The sequence below is a fragment of the Bicyclus anynana genome, chromosome 9, assembly GCF_947172395.1.
Source record: "Bicyclus anynana chromosome 9, ilBicAnyn1.1, whole genome shotgun sequence".
Taxonomy (NCBI): Eukaryota; Metazoa; Arthropoda; class Insecta; order Lepidoptera; family Nymphalidae; genus Bicyclus; species Bicyclus anynana.
The window spans coordinates 4032985-4055854 of record NC_069091.1 but is presented as its reverse complement, the minus strand read 5'-3'; the positions used below and the strand labels follow the sequence as shown (position 1 = coordinate 4055854).

At 34.8% G+C, this 22870-nt stretch overlaps 1 protein-coding gene across 1 annotated transcript in view; it reads right to left on the bottom strand.

The window, feature by feature from the left end:
• LOC112052718 (uncharacterized) overlaps positions 1–22665 on the bottom strand; it is a 35470-nt gene extending 12805 nt beyond the window's left edge. Inside the window, exon 1 of the mRNA XM_052883587.1 lies at positions 22532–22665. Within this exon, the coding sequence (XP_052739547.1) occupies positions 22532–22665 (134 nt within the window). The remainder of the gene's footprint in view (positions 1–22531) is intronic.
• Between the last annotated feature and the right edge of the window lie 205 nt (positions 22666–22870).

Sequence of the window (22870 nt, the reverse complement as noted above, 5' to 3'; positions counted from 1 at the left end):
GGCAAACATATTTGTTTTTTATTTCAACTTGGCACCACCGTAATACAAAGAAGGCTTCTTTTTGTTGTGAACATTAAATCAGAAGCGGGTGAAACGGGGGCTATAAGTTTGTATGGAAAGTCCTTTAGTTACCAAGTTATATTTGTAAAAATTGGTGTGTAAACCAGAAAAATACTAAAAAGAATATCTTTTAAGACTTTTTAAAATTCTGCAAAAAAAAGGGTTGAAGTTTTTAAAATATAAATTGTTCATGTTTTGAGTTATAGTTTTGTAAAATGATTATTATTAACGACAAAACATGCGTAAATTGGGCACTCAAATGTCTTGCAGCTGAAGGGTTAAGTTTTTTTTTATAAATTTTAATAGTATTTTGTATTTAAAAACATTGTTAAAATTTAAAAAAGGACAAATTATTAAATGAGAAATCATGCGAAAATATAAATAGAAGGGCGTGAAATATGGATTGAAAGGATACATCGATTTTCACACGGCCCAACATACTTCATTTTTTACTAGAATAAATAGGTATGTTTGACTAAGAGAGGCTCTCGGTTCATAACATAATTCAGATATCGAAGTATGTTCAAGAACTGAAAAGCACAACTCACCGTTAGCGTAAGGCTGACGGCACACGATGCGTTGCGGCGCTGCTTTGCAAAGATTTAACCGTATCAGCGCGCACACGAGCGGTGCGGCGCCGCAACGTTATTTTGTCGCAGCGGCGCCGTAGCAGCGTTGGACAGTCTGTAAATCCTTGTGACGCATAAACAAGTGAGCGGTGCCGCTCCGAAGTAGCAACGCCTTCACCCCTTCCCGCCTCGTCTCGGTGGTTGCAAGTCCGGTGCGGCGCCGGAGTGCATCGTGTGACATGCCACAGATATTTCTATGTAAGACGATGCAGCGACGCCGCACCGCTGCTGCAATGCATAGTGTGCCCCCGCTCTAAGAACTCAAGCTAGTACATAATATAGCCTCGGCTTATCGGAGTTTCGAGCAAGTCTTACCAGGTTTGTCCGCTATACAATATCTCTCAACCAACTTTATCCTTCGTCTTCCTGCAATAAGTTTTACAACAACTCTTTAAAGTAATAAAGTTTTGGCGATTCGACGAATTGATGCAGAATCTGGTTTCAACTTAAAGTTGAACATTGTGCTATCCAGGTATAAATGGATGTAAAATTATTATTATCAATCGTTTGTTAAAGTTGTGTCGGTACTAGCTGTGGACAGCGGTTTAGATGCTATTTTTGTAGGTATTGCAAAATAAAAAAATCCCTATGTACCTACTATTCTAGACTACGAGTATAATAACTATCTATTTTAATCCAGAATTTCATCAAGATCCATTTGGTCCATCACCCAACCAAACTTTCACGATTACAATTTTAGTTTAGTTAGTATAATAGCTGCTTTTCACGACTTTTTTATATTTTTGGATAAAAAACACCAACAATAATATTTATTTATTTTACTAACTTGAGAAAGTAACGATTCAGTGTTTAGTTTTTATACCCTTTTTTAAGTTATATTTGCGACTAAACATAGAATTTTTATGGGTATCAATCTATAAATTTTATTGTTTGCTGATAGGTTTAACAGGGTAGGCGGAAAACGGCAGAAATAAGCCAAAAATGTGTTTTTGGTAGTACATAAAGTTAATTTTACTTTGCAATTTAAGTTAGATCAGTAAGATACAAGAAAATATTTCGTAGCATTTCTTCTACGGATAACCTGAAAATTTAATTTCAATAGTTAATCATTTTGTGAAAGTATTCGAGTTAGACGTACCAGCTGATGCCCATTCCCCGATCTCTATCAAAACGGAGACTGGGATTAGTCTTATTAATGATTCGGACATTAATAAATTATGATGATGAATTTACTGTTTCATTTCTTAGTTACCAGAATTTAGCAAAAACCTCCGAAAAACATTTCGTTTTAGAACTGAACGCTGCAATATGAATGCAATAGGCAAATGGATTCTCGGCACGAGGGAGTGAGCTTGCTTTTCCGAGTATTGACTGCGAAATTTTAGTTCTTGTGAAACAGATTCCTAAATTGACACTATACAAGCAAGAGTGACATAAAACAACGCTTAAAAAAATAACAATGCTTTTGTATATTTGTGGCATCGTTAATCACAAATCACAGAGCTATTCTGGAACGATGGTTTTAAAATCGCAAGTGCGAGTTTCGAACTCACCTCTATGTGTTTGTATCTAAGACGATTCTATAGAAAGAAAAAGATAGAGGTGACTTTGAGTTAAACAAAACATCGTTACAGAATAGCAAACATTCCAATTACACAATATGCTAATTTGTATCTATCGCTCTCTGTCTATAGTATCGTGTTAGATAGGGAGAGATAAAGGTGAAGAGAATACAGAATAGCAATGCTGATCGACTAGCATACTCAATAAGCAAAGTTGTTCAGGAGCGCTAAAAGCACGCCCCCTTCCACCCGCGTAGCAAGTAGCATGCTCATAAATCGCACGACTGTTGATTCTTGAACAAGCTCGAAATAAGCATGCTCATTATTGGCAATGTTGCGATATGTAAATAAGTAGCAACTGCTCAATAGTCGCATGCTTTCGTGCTTGAAATGAGCATGTGTAACAGTAGCTTTATTTAAAACTACGTGGGTTTATTACTTGAAATATCAGTATGGAAAAAGTTTTTGCGGAATTTCGGGTATTCGCACGTTCCAGACATGTTACCGCCCTAATTAAGTTAGTGTGCACATAATACGCTATGTATCATGATATTTCGCTCCCCGTTGCACTGCACGTACCTCCATAACTCGTGCTTGCAACGAAATTTATAGCCATTAGCACCAGAACACCAGCTCTCCATGTCGCTTTTATTAAAACAGCAGATTATGTCGTTAGTTCCAATTCAATTTTATGGTTAGTGTTAAATTTGTGTCGGGCAATAAGAAAATTTATATCTGTTTTAATGGTTTAATCTAGCTTCCGTTTTCCCTACCACCTACAACATGGGTATATTCAAGTCAAGAGTGGATAGGCATCTGCTAGGCAAGCGCGTTCCACCATAGGCTGTATCATCGCTTACTCTCAAGCATAATTGCAGCCAAGCACTCGCCTATATCCACTGGGCTATCACGGCTCTGCCTCTGATTCCGGAGGGTGTGGGTTCGAATCCGGAATGAACCCACACCTTCCGGAATCGGAGGCAGAGATTATATCCACTGGGTTATCACGGCTCAAATTCATTATAATAGAGTGTAATTAGAGGTTAATGGACTCTTCTATTTTATATACAAAGAAACAAGTAAAACAGAAAAATTGCATTAAATTAGTAGAATAAGAAAAGCGACGGTACATTTTTCTGAATAGACAAGTAGGTGCTTGGTTCACGAGCACATTATGAGGCAATACGTTATCTCTTGACAGTGAGGTTCTGAAGTGGAAAGTCTTACTTTAGAATTTAGTCGCTGTTAAAGACACATATTCTATCTTGTGTAAATACGATGTTAGTCTAATTTAGTAGTAGACTTAGTAGAACTCCGGAGGGTGTGGGTTCGAATCCGGTCCGGGGCATGCACCTGCATCTTTTCAGTTGTGTGCATTTTATGAAATTAAATATCACGTGTCTTAAACGGTGAAGAAAATACATCGTGAGGAAAACTGTATAAGAATTTTCTTAACACTCTGCGTGTGTGAATTCTGTCAAGCCGCATTGGGCCAGCGTGGTGGAGTATTGGCCTAACCCCTCTCATTCTGAGAGGAGACTCGAGCTCGACAGCAAGTCGAATATGGGTTGATAATGATGATGATGACGATGAGAGCTCTTTGTGACACAATTTATCTGAGGAAGTAGTACCGCTACATCCATTTCCGCTACGCCAGTCAACGTTTACCTGTACCACTCAAAAACACTTGGCGGTCAGTTAAATTAGTGACAATATAAAGCTTAACATCTGTGCAACTTGACAACGGTTTTAACTTAACATAGGCAAAAGGTCTTCTCCTTTATCTATGAGCTATTTCAACAGTTTAAAAAATCAATCGTTAGTAGGAATAACCGAGAAGTCATTCGGTAATGTACTATGGACAAGGTCAAGTAGTAAGGCTTTTTTGATGTGAAGGGCCTACCTACCTAGCATACGACCAATGACATAGTTCGTGAATAGAAATAGGCAAAATGTCGACCAATGGCGGTGGCGTAATCCCAGTCTCAACTCTTTTGTCCCAACGCAACGAAAGCGACAGCGATATTTCCGGTTTTGCTGTTGTTGTTGACGTGTCGTTTGGTTGTATTTTACGATTATGATGGAACTCCAACCTATCAAAACTCCGTTAAAGATTTTTCAAGGAGTTTTTTAGTGGTCATAAGTTCTTACTAATCACACTAATATTATAAAGGCGAAAGTTTGTGTGTAAATGTGTAAGTATGTATGTTCCTCCTTTACGCTGCGGCTACTGAAGCGATTTGGCTGAAATTTGGAATAGAAATAGATTTTACTCTGGATTAACACATAGGTATCTTTTCATCCCGGAAAAAACCACGTTTTCCCGCGGGATTCGTGAAAAAGTAAATTCCACGCGGACGAAGTCGCGGGCGTCCGCTAGTATTTCTATAAGCGTATGTATCTACATTACAGAAATGCTTATGTACTTACTTACAAAACTTTGTCCAAAAGCGAATCCGGAAAGTCACGCAGGAAACCTTTTCATACGCTCATATAATCTGCTTTGCAAAGACTGTAAGCCCCTTGAGAGATTACAGACTTGGATCACTAAGTTTTCCTTTGTTATTCTATTAATTAATTTGCAAATCCGTTATATTTAATATACAGGCTTATTTATTACCTACTAGCGGACGCCCGCGACTTTGTCCGCGTGGAATTTAGTTTTTCTCTCGGGAATCATAGATTTTTCCGGAATAAAAAGTAGCTTATGTTAATTTAGACTATAATCTATCGCTCTTTACGAAAAATCGATTCGTAAGGAGTAAACTCCAAAAATAAATATAACTTAACTTTAGATATTAATAGCTAAACACAATATGTGTGGAACCAAAATGGCAACCACTCAGCATGTGTTATGCTAGTGCTGGATCCACCAGACCGGCGCTGGTCTTCCGTGGAGCCATGCGGTGACGCGGGCGGAAACAACCAGAATAAAGAATATTTAATGGTATTAATAAGTACCTTTAACTTTGAAGATAAATTGAATTTTTACATTTGAATAACCAATATCGAATAGAAATGTCCCACTGTACTGCGAAGTAACATAAAAACTAGGTGCTAGAGCGAAGTGAACTGTAAAAACGTCACAGAATAGCATTTCAAAGAAAAAAATCCAATATCGAGGAGATTTGGATGATAGATGAAACACATTAGCGACAGCGCAAAGGGCGATAACTCACCCGGTATAAAAGAGGGAATTTCATCACGGCATAGGCTTTAAATTTACACCTTAAACAGAATGTTTCAATTTTTGAACGTTATACAGGTTGTATTATTTATGTATCATTTAATTAAAAAAAATGCTTTGCATCCATTTCCATAGAATTTTACCAATCTTTCACGATCTAATCGTGAAAAAACACGTATTCAAGAAATAATTTTTGAATATGTGTTTTTTTCTCCTAAATTTTTGTTGATTCCTGGGTAGGTTATTATTTTTTGAAAAACCTGATTGTGCAATTTTTATTTTTATTATCAAAATGGGCTCAAACTTTGTTATATGTATATTGTACTTCTCCTAAAAATTTGGCCAACCAACGTTGAAACGCGTTTACAAAAATGTTCGATAATCAAACTTGTTGAAATATTAAATTAATCAGTGACTTTCTTCCTTCATTAAACAGTGTAACTACTACTCTATTTGTACTACTACTACTACTACTTGTACTACAGTATATCTACTTTCTACAAATTACTTTAAGACAATCGCGGACATACAAACAAGCATACATACAGGTCGAATACAAAACTTCCTTTTTGAAGTCCGATAAAATCATTAGAGCTTTAACCTATCCGATTTCAGCCGCTCCTTTAGCGTTTACCGAGGATTTATGAAAACATAAAACGAGGCAATAATGTGGTGTCACGTGTGAGCCGTTTAATCTCCAGCAGTGGCCGCTGAGGGTCGGTATAAACCAGATTGCGATACCGCCACAGACTAAGGGAAAAGTTGCAGTTAGCGACAGTACGTACAACCAGTAGATCGAAAGTTAGTGGGATAGAGGGATATAGTGACAGAGGGATATAGAGATAGAGGGATTGAGGGATAGAGGGATATAGGGATAGAGGGCTAGAGGGATTGAGGGATACAGGGGTAGAGGGATAGAGGGGTAGAGAGTAGAGAGAGGATATATTGTGTGATCGCGTGATCTTTTCAGTTAATCTAAATCAAATAAACTCCGTTTATTAAAGAAAAAGTTTACAAGTACTTTTTAACGTTAAATTTATCAGTATGTACTAGAGTCTAGAAGGCATACAGATAAACTTGACTTACTATACTACTATACTATACATACTGACTGATTTTCAGAAAGCCACTGAGAAGAGCCGAAAAACATATATCATTTCTTATTTATTATAGATAACATATATGAGAAAAATGTGTATATCATCATCATCAGAATGATCTGATGATGAGTGGCATCTTTAATATTACAGACAATTGATAGAAGATTGTTTTCTACAATATAATTAAGTTTGTTAGCCCGTTAGACTGCATCATCACTTATAAACAGGTGAGAGTGTAGACAAGGGCTAACTTGTAAAGAATTAAAAAAAAATCATTATTTTAATATGCATATCTTGTTTCGGAAAGAATAGTTGTTAGCTTTATCTATTTGCCGTCTGATTACTGTTACTTTAGAATGAACGTCGACATTTTTTCACTAGTCTATGGTTACGGGGTGTAACGGCCGTGTGATACGCGTTATTTCGTTACGTGTTTAAAAATATTTTGATAGCAGGCTTTTTATGTCAAAGGACTGTATTGATATTTTTTACGTTTCCATTATGCATTAATATCGATCGTGGATTTTTATGGCATGTTTTTTATGAACAATCAAAAAGTATGTTTTATTTAGATTTCGATGGGCTTTTATATATATTTTTCGTCAATTTGTACCTACATTTGTAGAAGCAGTTGGCCCTCGTTTTTGTATATGAATAATATATGTTTAGTTTTGCTGTGGGAGTCTCAGTCTTCTGAACTGAGACTCCCACAGCAAAACTAAACATATATTATTCATATATAAAAAGATAAAACTTGATATTTTGGATTTGGAATCCGCTCTGTAACTATTGGACGAATTTTAACCCTTTTACTCTTTCACCAATGGAATTCTACATTATCAGTGAGTAATATAGGCTACATTTTATCCCTGTATTCCCACGGAAACGGGAACTACGTGCGTACGTGCTAGTTGTATAAGTCAAAGGTCAGGTATATGTCAAAATTTAATTTAATCTAATGGTGGTAATAATAGTCGAAAATTTTAAATTAAAGTTACGAGGGTACCAAACGCGCCTTGGTCCGAGAAGAGCCCACAACAAACTCAGCCTATACCTACTAATACAGGTACTACTCCTGTTTGTAAGAATATCTGTGTCCGATCTACACACGTAATACATATTACATAGTAGACACAGAGTAGCAATGTCAGATAGAGTCAGAAACTCCGTCGTAGCCCCACGTACGCTCGTGCATCGTGTACATATTTCAATTTAACTGCCGCCTTTTATTCGCTTAGGAAGCGTACACGGAATACGGAAACAAAAGAAGTAAATGTACCTACAAGCATATACCGTCGGCCGGTTTTTGAGTGCTCAAATGCAATAAACTCATGACGACTTGTGTCGTATGTAAGTCCTGAACAAGTAAAGGACTGTGTGTGGTGGTTTTTAGGTTTTATTCTCGTATCGTTTACCCGACTACGACAAAACCAAAAGGGTTGTGATTTTTTATTTCTAATCAATTTAACAAATGATTTCATTAATTTATACATTTTTATTGCAAAACCCTAAATAGCTTTTTTATATATTTGTATATCTATTTGTCTCTCTCCACGAGACTTAGGTCCTCGGTTCGATCTCCGGCTGGACCGATTGAAGTCTCTTAATTGGTTCAGGTCTAGCAGGTGGGAGGCTAAACCAAAAGACGTACAAAGACGTACCGCCAAACGATTTAGAGTTCCAGTACGATGTCGTGTAGAAACCGAGAGGGGTGTGGATTTTCATCTTCCTCCAAGTTAGTCCACTTCCATCTTAGATTACATCATTACTTATCATCAGCTGAGATTGTAGTCAAAGGCTAACTTGTAAAGAAAAAAAAACTTACCTCTGGTATTACCATGGGCTGACAAAGTTTCAGCCTTTGAAAAATTTGGAATATCTGGCAAACACAGTCTCTATAAAGCGTAAACAAAAGTCCTTCGCAACCTAAAAAGTAACTTCGGTACCCAGTACTCGTACTTTCGCATTATCTTTTAAAGTTAATCAACACTTAACCATGCGAACATTACTTTGAAATATTATACGCAGTTTATATTTAAAGACCACTCGAGGTGCGAACTCGCGAAGGTCGGCGTTGGGGTGGGAAGGCTAACAATGATTGATGGTCGCATTAGCATCGCGACTTGCGTACCTACGGTTACTTGGTGTATCTCGTTTGGATCTTTTTCTACACGTAAATGACACAATTCAGTTAAAAATATTCAACCAAAAATGGTTTCTTTTAAAACAAGATCCATGCATATTGTTTAAATAATAGAAAAAACCCTTAATCGCTATTTTATTTAGCGTAACTGGAATTGTTGGTCCAAATGGACCATTTTATTAAAACATTTGTTACTTTATAATATAGACACGATTACTCAAATGGGTTGTAGATGTATTTAAAAACGTTTATTGTAATATATAAATGAAGTTTTCACTACTCTTGCTCAAAAACGCTGTCATATTACCGCTCCACAGCGGGGCTAAACAACCATTTCAGCCTCTAGGGGCTAAAGTAATTTTGTTTTTTAATTTTTTTGTATGTTAAGTAGTACTCGTAACTACTTCAATCGAAGGAGATATTATTGGTAAATATAGATTATATTTGTTTTTTTTTATAAACTAGTGTATCTATACGATAAAGAAATAAAACAAAGTACATTAAGAAAAAGGTCACAAAAACCACGTCTGCACATTTTCGTCTGAGAGAAACAAAAAGCTTTTCGAGACCACTTTAATATTATTTAAAGGAACCCCGAACAAATAATATATGCAAATTCACGTTTTCACAAGAAGACAAAGTAAAATATTTGACAATGTACTGAAAGCAAGAATGCATCGAGCTATTTCATTCCACTAAGCTCCCCCTAAGAGAGGGGTTCTTATGTTCTCGTAGTTTTATTTGAATAAATAGCTGAGCTTTCCTCGGCGGGTGGTAAGTGAGCATTTGTTTTCACTTAGAAAAACCGCTCGACGCGTGCGCCAGTTTGTGTATCAAAGGCCATGGAACTAGCGTGTTATACGAGCTAGTGAGTTTATTTATTTGAGCTGTGACATGACTTGTATGTTTTTATTAGCTGTGAACTGCACATCTGGTTCCGTAGCAATATCCGGATAAAAAGTAGCATATAGTTTCAGGAACGTTTGTAAACTAAGCCCATTTGAATTTGTACACTCATATCCGTTCAGTCGATTTGATGGAGTTATAAGTGGTGTAACTACCCGTATGTACCTAGTTTTTATACGATTTATCTCATCTACGTTTATATTATGTTAATAAAGTAAAAGTAAGTATCGAAGTTGTATTTCTCTAGTGTAGGTATACTCGTTCTTGTGAATTTAGTCTAGTTTCAAAAACCCCTAACAACCTTTATTAAGTAACAGTTTGCTTATACTTGCTAATTTCGTGGCCGTTTAATCGCTTAGCTTAAACGTGAATGGAAAAGGAGTGGGCAGTTAATCGAATCTTAATGTCATCCTACTGAAGAGCAGGGTTAACATTTTCAGAGCTCTTTTAACCGGAACTTTGGTGCATCTACTCCAATGGATGCCAATCCAATTCTTTTCTCCCATCAACTAGAAGAATATTAGATTTCGAAGTGTTTTTGACGTTAGAGCGACTTAGTGCTCCGGTAAGATAGCGGCTATAATAATTTTTCAAAGTTTCTAAAGTTCCTCTCTTTATACTCAATCTTCGCTTTCTTTAGGCTAAGTGAAAAGTTATTTGGATATTAACTTTCTTTATAAACATAACACTTTTTAATAAACGTATCACGTATCTCTATCAATTGATTGATCTCTATCAATTGATCACTTGATTAATGGAGGTGGTCACGACCCTCACACATGAGGATTACGACTCACGGAGGAGGATCTCTATCAATCTAGATGCAATTATGGTGTGTATCTTGTTATTTTTGTCAAAATCGGTGTAGCGGCTTAGCCACTAAAATACTTTACTAACCAATGACAAGTCTCATGTTGCATTTAAGATATAGTGAGTAATAAGATGTTCAGACATTATGGTTTAGTTTTGTGTTGTATTTTACTTGCTTGGATTACAAAGAAATGTATACGTATTTTAATTTTCATTTAATCTAACTACTAACTTCTAGCTGGACGCAATGTCATCTTTATCACTTCAAATCAAATCTATTTTAGCTCCACATAAAATTAATTAATATTATCAGGTAGTGAAATGACGAATGACATTTTCCGAATGGTAAAGGGGTTTTAATGAGAAATTTAATTTTCCCGAACGTGAGTATTCCCAATTCTCATAATCGAAATGCAAGGAACGTAATCCATATTAATTATGAAAAGCACAAACAAGAGAATTCATATCGAAGCAATAATATTCTCGTGCCTACTTTTAAACTTAATTGGTGACCTATTTTAAGTATTTTAAAATACATTTTCTCGTAAGTGTAGTACTTTTGACACAATGTATTATTTATTTCGAATAATATTGATAAATAACTGCGACCCACTCAATTTATTTTTTTAATATAATAGGGATGATGACAGTTTTTTTTTAATTGTATATAAATTAGGAGTATGCTAATAGTAAAGCAATTTTGTAAAAGTAACAGGATATCTGCGATCATTACTTTCGGGATACAGGGATTTAAAGAGTCAGATTAGCGGCGCTGCCACGGATCCCTGAAAAACCATACAAAATGGTACGAATTGATGACGTTATAGGTACATAATGATCGTTTAATTTGTATTTAATTGTTGTTAGTGTTAACTTTTGAAATACAAATTATGAAAGAAGTTTGTATATGCGGATGTCAAGGAGACGCGTGACATTTTTTTATGGGTTGCACCGGCTTCACTGCACGCAGTTTTTAAAGACTCTCTGGTTACTCTGTGATTAACCATTAAAGAAAATTTTCATTCTTGTTCCTTTGATTATATTTGAGCATCAAACTGAAAATTTTTAAATGTTTTCTTAAAATACTACTTACTACATACTTTATTCTTTAATCGAATGAACATCAAACATAAAAAAAAAACAATAAACATTTTTTATAATTTTGCTAATGGCCAAACTAATACAAAATTAAAAGTCTTGTGTTGAGCGGAGTTATTCTGATCGTGATGGAAAATTAGTCCACTTGTACCGAATAAGACTGTATTACTTATATCAAAACGGAAAATCTAGTTAAGGATACTTATAATAAAACTGTAGCAAGACCAATTCTGAACATTGAAGATATTTTGAAAACTTTTGTTGGTGGCAATTTTTTTGTCTGTCTATCTGTCCGTGTTTTTTTTTTTGTTATTCGGGCATCACGCTGAATCTACTAAATGAATTGAAATGAAACTTGGCACGGTTTAAGACCATAATACGAAAAAGGTTATAGGATACGTTTTATTGCGAAAATAAAATAAAAAGGTGGGAAAATAGGGGTTAAAAGTTAGTATGGAAAGTCCTTCATTTAAGAGTTACAGTTTTAAAAATTAGTTCATAAATCATGAAAAAACTACGAAATATAATGTGATTCGAAAATTTTTAAAATTCAACCCCTAGAGTGGTGAAATAGGGCTTGAAAGTTTACATTGATTTCCAAGCGGACGAAGTCGCAGGCGTCCGCTAGTCTTATATATATTTTATGTCTGTCTCCATATTCCCACAGAACCGGGATCTACTGAGACCTGGAGATAGATGAACAATTAGTATTATGAAACACTTTCGAGTATGTTTTAAAATACACCACATTGTAATCACTTCTATGCATGTTAGAACAAAAACAATTCAAATCACAACAAACAATGCATTGCAATCACAACTTCAACAAAATTTACTTCACTTTACTAGTCTTGGAACACTGCACATAATTTCCCTACGAACATACCTGGAGTTAGCAAGTTGTTTCTGTGGTATACTTTAATTAGAAAAGCTTTGACGTCTCTACTACAGGGTAATATTTACGAACATGTAGGTCAGTGTGTTGAAGAACAAATAGTGCTTGTATAATAATTATGTTTTGTTCCTAAAAGCTCTTGGCGCAGTTGGGAATGTTTTGTTTTAAAACATAGAAGTCCTTGCCTCGGGGTAGTTAAGAATTTTAAGTTATTAACACGTACCGGTACTGCGTCAAATATTCATAAATATTCTGGTATTAGGATCAAATACTAAATAATAAAATGTATACTAATGATAAAAAGCTGAAGAGTTTTTCAGTTTGATTGAACGCGCTAACCGCAGGAACTACTGGTCCGATTTGAAAAATTCTTTCAGTGTTATATAGCTCATTTATCCTGGAAAGCTAGGCTATAGCTATAGGATATATTATCCCCATATTCTTACGGGACCGGGAACCACGCGGGTGAATACCGCGCCGCGTCAGCTAGTTAAATACAAAGTGTATACAAATAGATGACCATTCATTGACTCACTAATGAATGCAAATGTCTTCTCTCTTGTGGTTACTTCATATTTTGAAAATATTACGAAGGATTGTCAGATGTACAAGTGTGTTCCTCAAGATTTATTTACCTTCACCGTTGAAGTTTAACGAGTACATAAATCAGAGAAGCATATCCGAGTTCAAACCCATCACATAAGTGGATATCACCTCTTACAACCCATACAAATAAAGTAATTTTTTTTCTTTAACGCTTCAACTAATCAAGTGTCATCATAATACTTTGCATACTCGGTGTCAGGTACATAAATGTATATGGGGTACCTTTCATCTATAAAAAAAACTTATTATTTCCGAGGGATAGAAAGAAAAGCGTTTTTTTTTATCCTTTTTTACAAGTTACTTTAAGATGATGTAATCTAAGATGGAAGCGGGCTAACTTGTTAGGAGGAGGATGAAAATCCACACTCCTTTCGGTTTCTACACGACATCGTACCGGAACGCTAAATCGCTTGGCGGTACGTCTTTGTCGGTAGAGTGGTAACTAGCCATGGCCGAAGCCTTCCACCAGCTAGACCTAGACTAATTAAGAAAAACCTCAATCGGCCTAGCCGGGGATCGAACCCAGGACTTCCGTCAATAAATCCACCGCGCATACCACTGCGCCACGGAGGCCGTCAAAAAAGCGTTTACGTTAGCGTTACGTTTTATATAATTATTTTGGTTTTTCAGATGGAAGGAATCTTTCTCAAACAAAAGAAGGAAACCTCGAATCTTTTATGGATACATTTTCAGATAATGTTCCGGGTACGGTAAATAAAATGTAATTGGTTCATTCCAGCCGTTCCTCTTCACAAAGCTAAGCTTACAGTGTAGTCGTTTTATATGTAAAAGCGATTGCTATTAGAACAAAAGAGTTCGTTGCTACTAAATTTCAATCGAGTTAATGAAACGAACGATCTCCATTCCGAATGGGGGTTTTATAAGCGAATGAGTTCGGAACTCCGAATGAATCGTGCGATTCGAACATAAATTAACCAGATGCTGAGGTAAACAAGAACATTTTGTGCGAACGTTTTCGAAAATATTATTCGGCACCGACAATGATAGATATGGGAACAAAAGTGTTGGTGTTGAATGAATGGGATAAGCTTTCATATCTAACAGTCACGATTATCAGTCAATGATTATTTTATATCTATAGATCGGTTACGTCCCTACAAAATCACCGCAAAAAGTGATCCGAATAATAGGCTACAAGCGCACACAGGCACAATTTTTGCCTTTAAAACCATTATATACTCAGAGACACAATTATCCGCCCACTTTAATATACTCGAGTCATATTACAGAGGGCGGCTAATTGTGCTTCTGAGTATATATTTATGTATTTATAGTATTTACACTTCCTGAACACACAACTCGACATTGTAGACAATATTATGATATTATTTGTTTAAGTAACATTCGTTGTTAACCACGACTAACATTTGCGTTGACTATAAATTTCCTCTTTTGAACGCCTTATTTTTCATGCGCTAGTAACACATCTAATAGTATTTAATATCATTGTTTGCCCATTTGTCCACTAGAGCCTATTCTTCTACGAGAGGGGATTTAGCTCATCAATGCAAGTGGACTATTTTAGGTTATATTTGATTATGTACCGATCTTTATCGGATATAAACCATAACCCGGATAGACGCACCGGTTTATCGCGGTACTCGTGGTGCGGTGATATAATACCACCAGCTTTCTAAGTCATTGAAACAAAAGCATATCGAATATCCCGATAGTCCCGGTAGAGGTTCGAACCTGGGACCGTACGATTCGAAATTACGAAGGTATCACCTGTATGTATACTCTTTGCTTAGAAGAACAATCAAACAAAGGCTATTATTATATAAGTGAGATACAAGAATTGCTGTAATGAATAAAAAAATGTACGCATTGGTGGTACAGGTGGTAGTGTCTTTGCAGTACGTCTTTGCCGATAAATTAAATTGTCCCCGTTCAAAACTTACCTCCAGACTAGACTCTTCTTAGTACGTCTCTTCGCAGTACGTTTTTGCCGATAAAGTAAATTCCTTTCCGTTTAAATCTTACCTCCAGACTAGACTCTTCTCAGTATGTCTTTGCCCATAAAGTAAATTGTTCCCGTTCAACACTTACCTCCAGACTAGACTCTTCTCAGTACGTCTTTGCCGATAAAGTAAATTGTTCCCGTTCAAAACTTACCTCCAGACTAAACTCTTCTCAGTTCGTCTCTTCGCAGTACGTCTTTGCCGAAAAAGTAAATTCCTTCCCGTTCAAAGCTTACCTCCAGACTAGACTAGACTTGAGCCAATTAGTTTTGATGTTAATTGATGAACATCATAGTCACTGTGCATCAACTGCTAAAAATAGATCTCTTTAAAACGACTCCAAGATACCTACAAAAATATAAAGTTCTAAATTAACCCGAGTCTGAAATCAAATCCATCCGGTTATAAAAATCGTTTGCACATGCGCTACAAGTCGTAAAACCGCTAAAATGGTGTCTTTACTCTAAAAAGTGAGTTGTACGAAATGAAATTCTCAAACTAAATTCAGACTCGACTCCGTAAAAAGGTTCATATTGGAATAGTGATGACACACTACTGAGATAAAATCTGTAACAATATCATCTATGTCGTAAAAAGCTGTATAGTTTGAGGAGACAAGCAAATTTTGCGAGCAAGCTTGTAGCTGGAAGTTTGTATTGCCACGTCATTTCATTAGATAATATTTTTAATGAAAATTATCGATAAAAAAATTAAGTTTTACATTACTTACAAAAAAAACCGACGAGGTTAGTGGGGCCATGGGAAATGGTGAGTTTTCGGGAAACGCTAAAAAGTATATGGGGCCTTTGGAAATGGTGACTTTTCGGGGGTAAAAAGTAAGTGGGGCCATAGGAAATGGTGAGTTTTCGGGGATAAAAAAGTAAGCGGGACCATAGGAAATGGTGAGTTTTCGGGGATAAAAAGTAAGTGGGGCCATGGGAAATGGTGAGTTTTAGGGGATAAAAAGTAAGTGGGGCCATGGGAAATGGTGAGTTTTCGGGGATAAAAAGTAAGTGGGGCCATATGAAATGGTGAGTTTTCGGGGGAAAAAAGTAATCTGTCTCCATTTCAAATTTGAAACAACTGTATTCAATAGTTTTTGCGTGAACGAATAACATCCATCCAAATTTCCGCTTTCAATATTGTTAGTAGTATTGAAGTTGAACAGATGCCCATTTTACAAGGCTTTCGTTTATGTAGGTAAGTAAATAAAGCGTCCGATTGTCAACTGGCCGTTCTTTACTTGAAATTGTCTTTTATTTTTACGGGATTTTAATGTAGGTTTCATCATCGTAAAAGAAGATTCTAAAAGGTGTAACTGAGCAATAGATTTTTCAATATATTTTCTCTTTTGAAATTGGTTTTTACATTACAATTTTCAAAGTCCAATAAAATGTTACGCTATATTTTCTGTTTCACCCGTATAGTTTCCTCACCTATGGGAATAGATGGATAAAATATAGTTATCGGTTGTATTTAAAATTTTGTAAAACAAAGTATAATGTATAATTTTGACGACCTCCGTGGCGCAGTGGTATGCGCCTTGGACTTACAAGCCGGAGGTCCTGGGTTCGATCCCCGGCTAGGCCGTTTGAGGTTTTCTTAATTGGTTCAGGTGTGGCTGGTGGGAGGCTTCGGCCGTGACTAGTTACCACCCTACCGATAAAGACGTACCGCCAAGCGATTTAGCGTTCCGGTACGATATCGTGTAGAAACCGTAAGGGGTGTGGATTTTCATCCTTCTAACAAGTTAGCCCGCTTCCTTCTTAGATTGCATCATCACTTACCATCAGGTGAGATTGTAGTCAAGGGCTAACTGGTTAAGAATAAAAAAAAATGTTTGTAAATTTATACTCGTTATTTGTAGTTTTGCGACTTCGAAGTACACAAGTCGCGGTCACAAATGTAAATGTCAGCTATGAATCTTTTGAAAGTCTTTCGACTTCATCGAAAGTCTTTTACGACTTCAACTGAACAAACACTTTTATTGGACTTTTTTTTAAGAATAACGGTATCGTTATTTTGAGAACGATGTCAAAGAACGTTGAAAAATCATTTTATGTTTCATTTCACTAGTTCGTATAACGAACAACGGTAAAACATTTTTCCATTTTCCAGCTTCATTTCTATACTGAAAATTGGAAATGTACTCAGTTTATTTCTGTTTATAAGGACTTTTATTTTTCGTTTACGTCTATTTTAAAAATACAACCGATTAATATAAACAAAGTACCTAATAATAATAATAATAATAATTTATTTATTCATGAGAAAGTACAGAAGGTTTACAGAACTTGCTATAGACATACATACTTTCTACCTTGACAGGTGTATGAATATTAAAAATAATATTATACTAACTAATAATTCCAAAATTCCAATAATTAAATATTCAATCGGTGAACATGGTATAAATAAATAAAAAAAAAAAAAAAATACAAGTACAATTAGCATAATTTGACGAAGCATTCTTAACATCAAATATAAATAATTAATATACTATCAGAATCCATTAAAATTAAACAATGTCAATATAAATGCTATGTCAGGTGTAATGCAACATTAAATCAATCAATGTCATATAATTTAAAAAATGAAGTCAAAAATTAAAAATTAATGTCAGAAATTAAAATTAAAATTGTCAATAGTTTATAAGGAAATCATAACTGATTATATTTATTGTTGCATTCAGAATTTGTCATTTAAAAAGTCTTTTACACAGTAATAATTTTTATATAATAATAATTTCAATAAATATTTTAGAGTAGTGTTGTGCCATTTTAAGTTCAGAAAGGTTGTATAGTTCAAGATGTTGGGTAAATATATAGATTGAAGTCTGGGTTGACACAAAGGTTCATTTTTTATCACGATCGCGTGGTTCCCGTTGCTGTGGGAATACGGGGATATTATATAGCCTTCCTCGATAAATGGGATATCTAACACTTTTTCAAATCGGACCAGTAGTTCCTGAGATTAGCGTGTTCAACCAAACAAACAAACAAACTCTTCAGCTTTATAATATTAATATAGATTCCTGCAGGACTATATCTAGACGTGAGTAACAAAGGAGAGCCGTTCTAGCTAATATTTATTTATTTATTTATTTTATTAGGATAACCAACAGCTATTACAATTTCACATGTTAATGACTTACATTGAAATAAATATATGAGTAGTTATTGCACAGCTAATTATAGGTTAACACAGCGTACACAAATTAATATTATGTCAATACTACAGTTGTCAGAAATGAATGAGTGTCAAATTAAACAATGCAAATTGATATGCAAAAAATGTCAGACTACAATAAACTAAAAGCAATAAAATTTAAAAACAAGCCACATAAAATTAAATATAAAAAACAAAAAAAATATATCTAAAACAATTACAAAAAAAAATACATTATTAAAGATTACAATACAATTACAATTAAAATATTATATTATTACAATTATTACATGTCATTATTATAAGCCAATTATAATGTTATGTCAATATTACAGTTGTCAGAAATGAATGAATGCCAAATTAAACAATGCAAATTAATATGCTGAAAATGTCAGAAAAGCAATAAAATTTAAAAACAAGTCACATAAAATTAAATATAAAAAACAAAAAAATTATATCTAAAAGATTACAAAAAAATATTACGTATCGATCTCTTTCATACTCTCTACAAACGCTAACCAATGTTTTAAAAAATAAAATTGTATAGAAATGCCATTCGTTATCGATAGGTTACATGATCAACCTATCAATCGTATTTATTATTTCTATTTGAACACGCTTACAAGTGAAGCTAATTATATTAGCTTAGTAGTAATATTAGTGTGATTTGACGAATAGCGTTTGTTATAATAGTCAGAAAATATTAGTAGTTGATGAAAATATTATTATTAGCTATGTATTCACGAGTATATGTGTGTCTGTTCTACAGTACGGAGATCGAGACATGCGGAGCGCGTCTGCCAAATTCCAGAGAACCACTGACAACAAAGACAAGGTACATATGTACTGTACAGTATAATACATACATAGTTAACTAACTAATTATTTAAATCATAATTAAGTAGCATAGCTTGATAATGGGATTAAAACTTTACATTATTTCTTACTAGCGGACGCCCGCGACTTTGTCCGCGTAGGATGAAAAGTAGCCTATAGCCTGTATTATTCCAGAGTAAAATCTATTTTCGTTTCAAATTTCAGCCAAATCGCTTCAGTAGCCGCAGTGTAAAAGAGGAACAAACATACTTTCACACTTACACACAAACTTTCGCCTTTATAATATTAGTAGGAAGTAGGATAGCTATAATGGGGATGATGACTAGGTTTGAATATATTAATTTTTATGATACATACGGGTAAATAAGGTCAATGTTAACTAATTTATACATAAAAAGCAAAGATTGACTGGATATTTGGAAAATAAATAAGATTATAAAACTTCAAAATCTACTAAGAATATTTCATCGTAATTAGATGAAAATTCATACAGTTTAGCTTCCTTACATTGAATGTGACATTTTTTAATAAATGAACTATAAACATAAACGCAGAAATAACAAAGATATTAGTAATTTTGATTAAACGCCCATACAAATCTAGCGATCATTAATTGCCTACGACGTCATAAGTTCGTACCATTTGTATGGGGCGTTCTTCAGGGATCCGTGGCAGCAAATCTGACCCTTTAAATCTTTGTAGCTCCGAAAGTAATGAACGCAGATACCCTGTTACTTTTACAAAATTGCTTTACTATTAGCGTACTCCTAATTTATATACAATTTAAAAAACTGTCATCATCCCTATTATATTAAATCTATAAAACATTGAAACATTTTTTAATTAATAACAGCATCGTAGAAAAATGTTATGTCGCAATGAGGATGCACCATTAGAGACAAATTGGAAAAGTTGTAATCGGAAAAGCAGAAAAAAAGTTGAAAGCGAACACCGGGCTGTGTGCCAGTTCTTGCACTATTGTTGGTAAAATTGGTTGTGTTGCGTTTACACATCTACTAATACACTGTAAATATTATGCAGCTTTTTGTTAATATATATTTTTTTATTTTATTTATTCTTTACAAGTTACCCCTTGACTACAATCACACCTGATATTCAATGATTTATTTTAATTGCAAATTAAATGTACAAAGTCTACAATTTAGGATATTAAGGGAGATGCTTTTACCCAGTAACATAATTTCCGACTACTGTGAAGATGAATAATGAGTATGTGAGGTAAACATGGGAGATAAAAGTTTAAAAAACTCCTTTCGTAAGTGAATCCATTAGTTGTTGTTTTCTCCACTTATTAAATTAAACCCTGATGGTAAGTAATGATGCAATCTAAGATAGGAGCGGGCTAACTTGTTAGGAGCAGGATGAAAATCCACACCTCTTTCGGATTCTACACGACGTCGTAACGCTAAATCGCTTGGCGGTACGTCTTTGCCGGTAGGGTGGTAACTAGCCACGGCCAAAGCTTCCCATCAACCAAAATATCTAACTAGTCGATGACCTGCGGCTTTGCCCGCGTTGTGTCCCATTCCCTTGGAAATATGCGGATAAAATATAGCCAATGATACTCATAAATGTGGCTTTCTATTGTTAATAGTACATTATGATATAAGTGCGGTAAGTTGCGATATTGAAAGAAAGAAAGAAAGAAAATTATATTATTTGGACACACACACACACATAATACACAAAATACAACAAATACTTTAAAACTAAGAAAGTAATTTTAAAAATATAGTGAACTAATAAATTAGAGATATTAAACTAATAAAACTAAATTAAATCCAAAAAAATATTAAAAAATGATGTGTGTGGTACCAAAATGGTCACCACTCAGCATATTGCAGCTCGAGCCAAAGGCGAGAGCTATAGTAAGGAAGCAGAGGCTGTAATTATCAAAGCGCACGTATGTCATACAATTTTAAAACACATTTACAAAACAATTTACGAAACACACTTTGAACAAACTTTCTGAAATTGAATGATCTTTGCCTGTTTTCTATATGATGACATTTTTATACGCTTGTCATTTTTGCACAGATAGCGAAGTACGGTTTTTTAGGCAAATGCACCAAAAACAGCCAGTATTACTAATAAAGTAAATTAATATTTTTGTGTTTCTGATACAGATAATGGTTGACATTTATGGTCAAAATTATTAAAATGAAATAATTAAATGTTTTTCTGACACGTTGTTATTCATAAAACGTTGAGCACTTTTCTGACATAATAATTCTTTGCCAAGATTTAAAGAAGTACCGTTCGTTTTTAGAAGGATGATAAAGGTTTTCTATTACTTATTACGGCACATGTGCATTCAACTTTACATTACGGCATCGATTTTCATCTCAAGAATATTTATAAACTTTGTATTGTATTGTGTCTTAAAAAAGGTCTATTACTTTCGAGTTTTCGAGTCTATTATTTTTTTCGAGTTGTTTGAAGTCAGATGGATCCCCACGTAATACTAACAAAAATTTGAAATTCGTGTCATATTATATGAATATGAATTTTATAAACATTGTTAAAAATAAAGAAAAGTATAAATGATCAATTATTATAAGGGATTGCGTCAATATTTTCAACGAATTCCATTACCTACAAATGTTTCGTATCTCCATTATTGAAATTCAAACGTAAGCTGATTTAATTAAATTCCGAAAATACAAAATACAACAAATACTTTAAAGAGATCATAATTAAGTACGGTAGACAATTTACAATTATTGTCTCTTTAATTAATTATTGAAATAAAACGGAATTTCAACGTAATAATGAAGTATTATGTAATATTAAATCAATTAATGGATGTGCCCACACTTACATTCACGTTGATTTTAATTGACTGTTATCATATTTTATTACAGGAGAATGGCAAGATTGCATGTAACTTGGGACTAGCAGATAGAAGTAGCGTACTTAATGGAAACTTATTAATAGTTGTTTACCATGATTTAACTAACAAAAAAGCAAATAGTAAGCAGTCTTGAAAAGCAGGCAGAAAAAAGATATACCTTAAAATTAACATCACAATCTTACTTGATGTATTAAACTTCACACAAATTGTTAAAGTGACGTCATAAAACAGTTGAAATATAAACCATCATGGCCGACAAGAGTTTTGGCTCATATTATCAAAATAATATTTAAAAATTAATATCTTCATGTAATCACGTCTCAAAAAATATGATATTTATTTTCAATGTAGTAGAACGATAATAATAACAATTTCACCTGCCACCCGTCGGGAATGACATGTTTTTTTTCACTCAACTAAATATAATTTTAATAATTTAAAGAAATACAATAAATAATTAAAATAAAATAGAAATTATCATCAATATAACAAGTGAATAATACAATGAACCCAAATAAGAGAAAACATGCGACGTGGAGGCGGCAGAACGAGCGCACAAATCAAGAACTATGAATCGTCGTCATCATCGCCGTCGTCGTCGGAGGAATTTAAAACCCCGCCAACATCTGCGGGGGATGTAACACCCACTCCGGTTCGGAGGACTCATCGGGGTGTCACCACACGGCGGCGGCAACAACAACAGCAACAATACCAGTAGCAGAGTGACGACGATATACTACCGGAGAGCTTGAGGCAAGTGGAGCTGCGGGCTCCAGTGAGTGCTCCCGCTACCGGTGGTATAGTGCGCCGCATGAGATGGTCTCGTCTACTCAATGAGAGCGTCATGCGTGCGTATTATGGGGCAACAGAGGGGGGAACTAACCTTACTGCGTACCGGTCAAGGATGTTGTCTATGTTTCAGACTCTTGAGCCAACAGTGACCGTGACTGCGCAGCGACTATCGGATCAGGTGCGAGCAATCCAGCGACGTCATCTGCTGGATGAAGCTAACCTTGAACGACTGCGCTCTACTTCAGTGCAAATCGATACC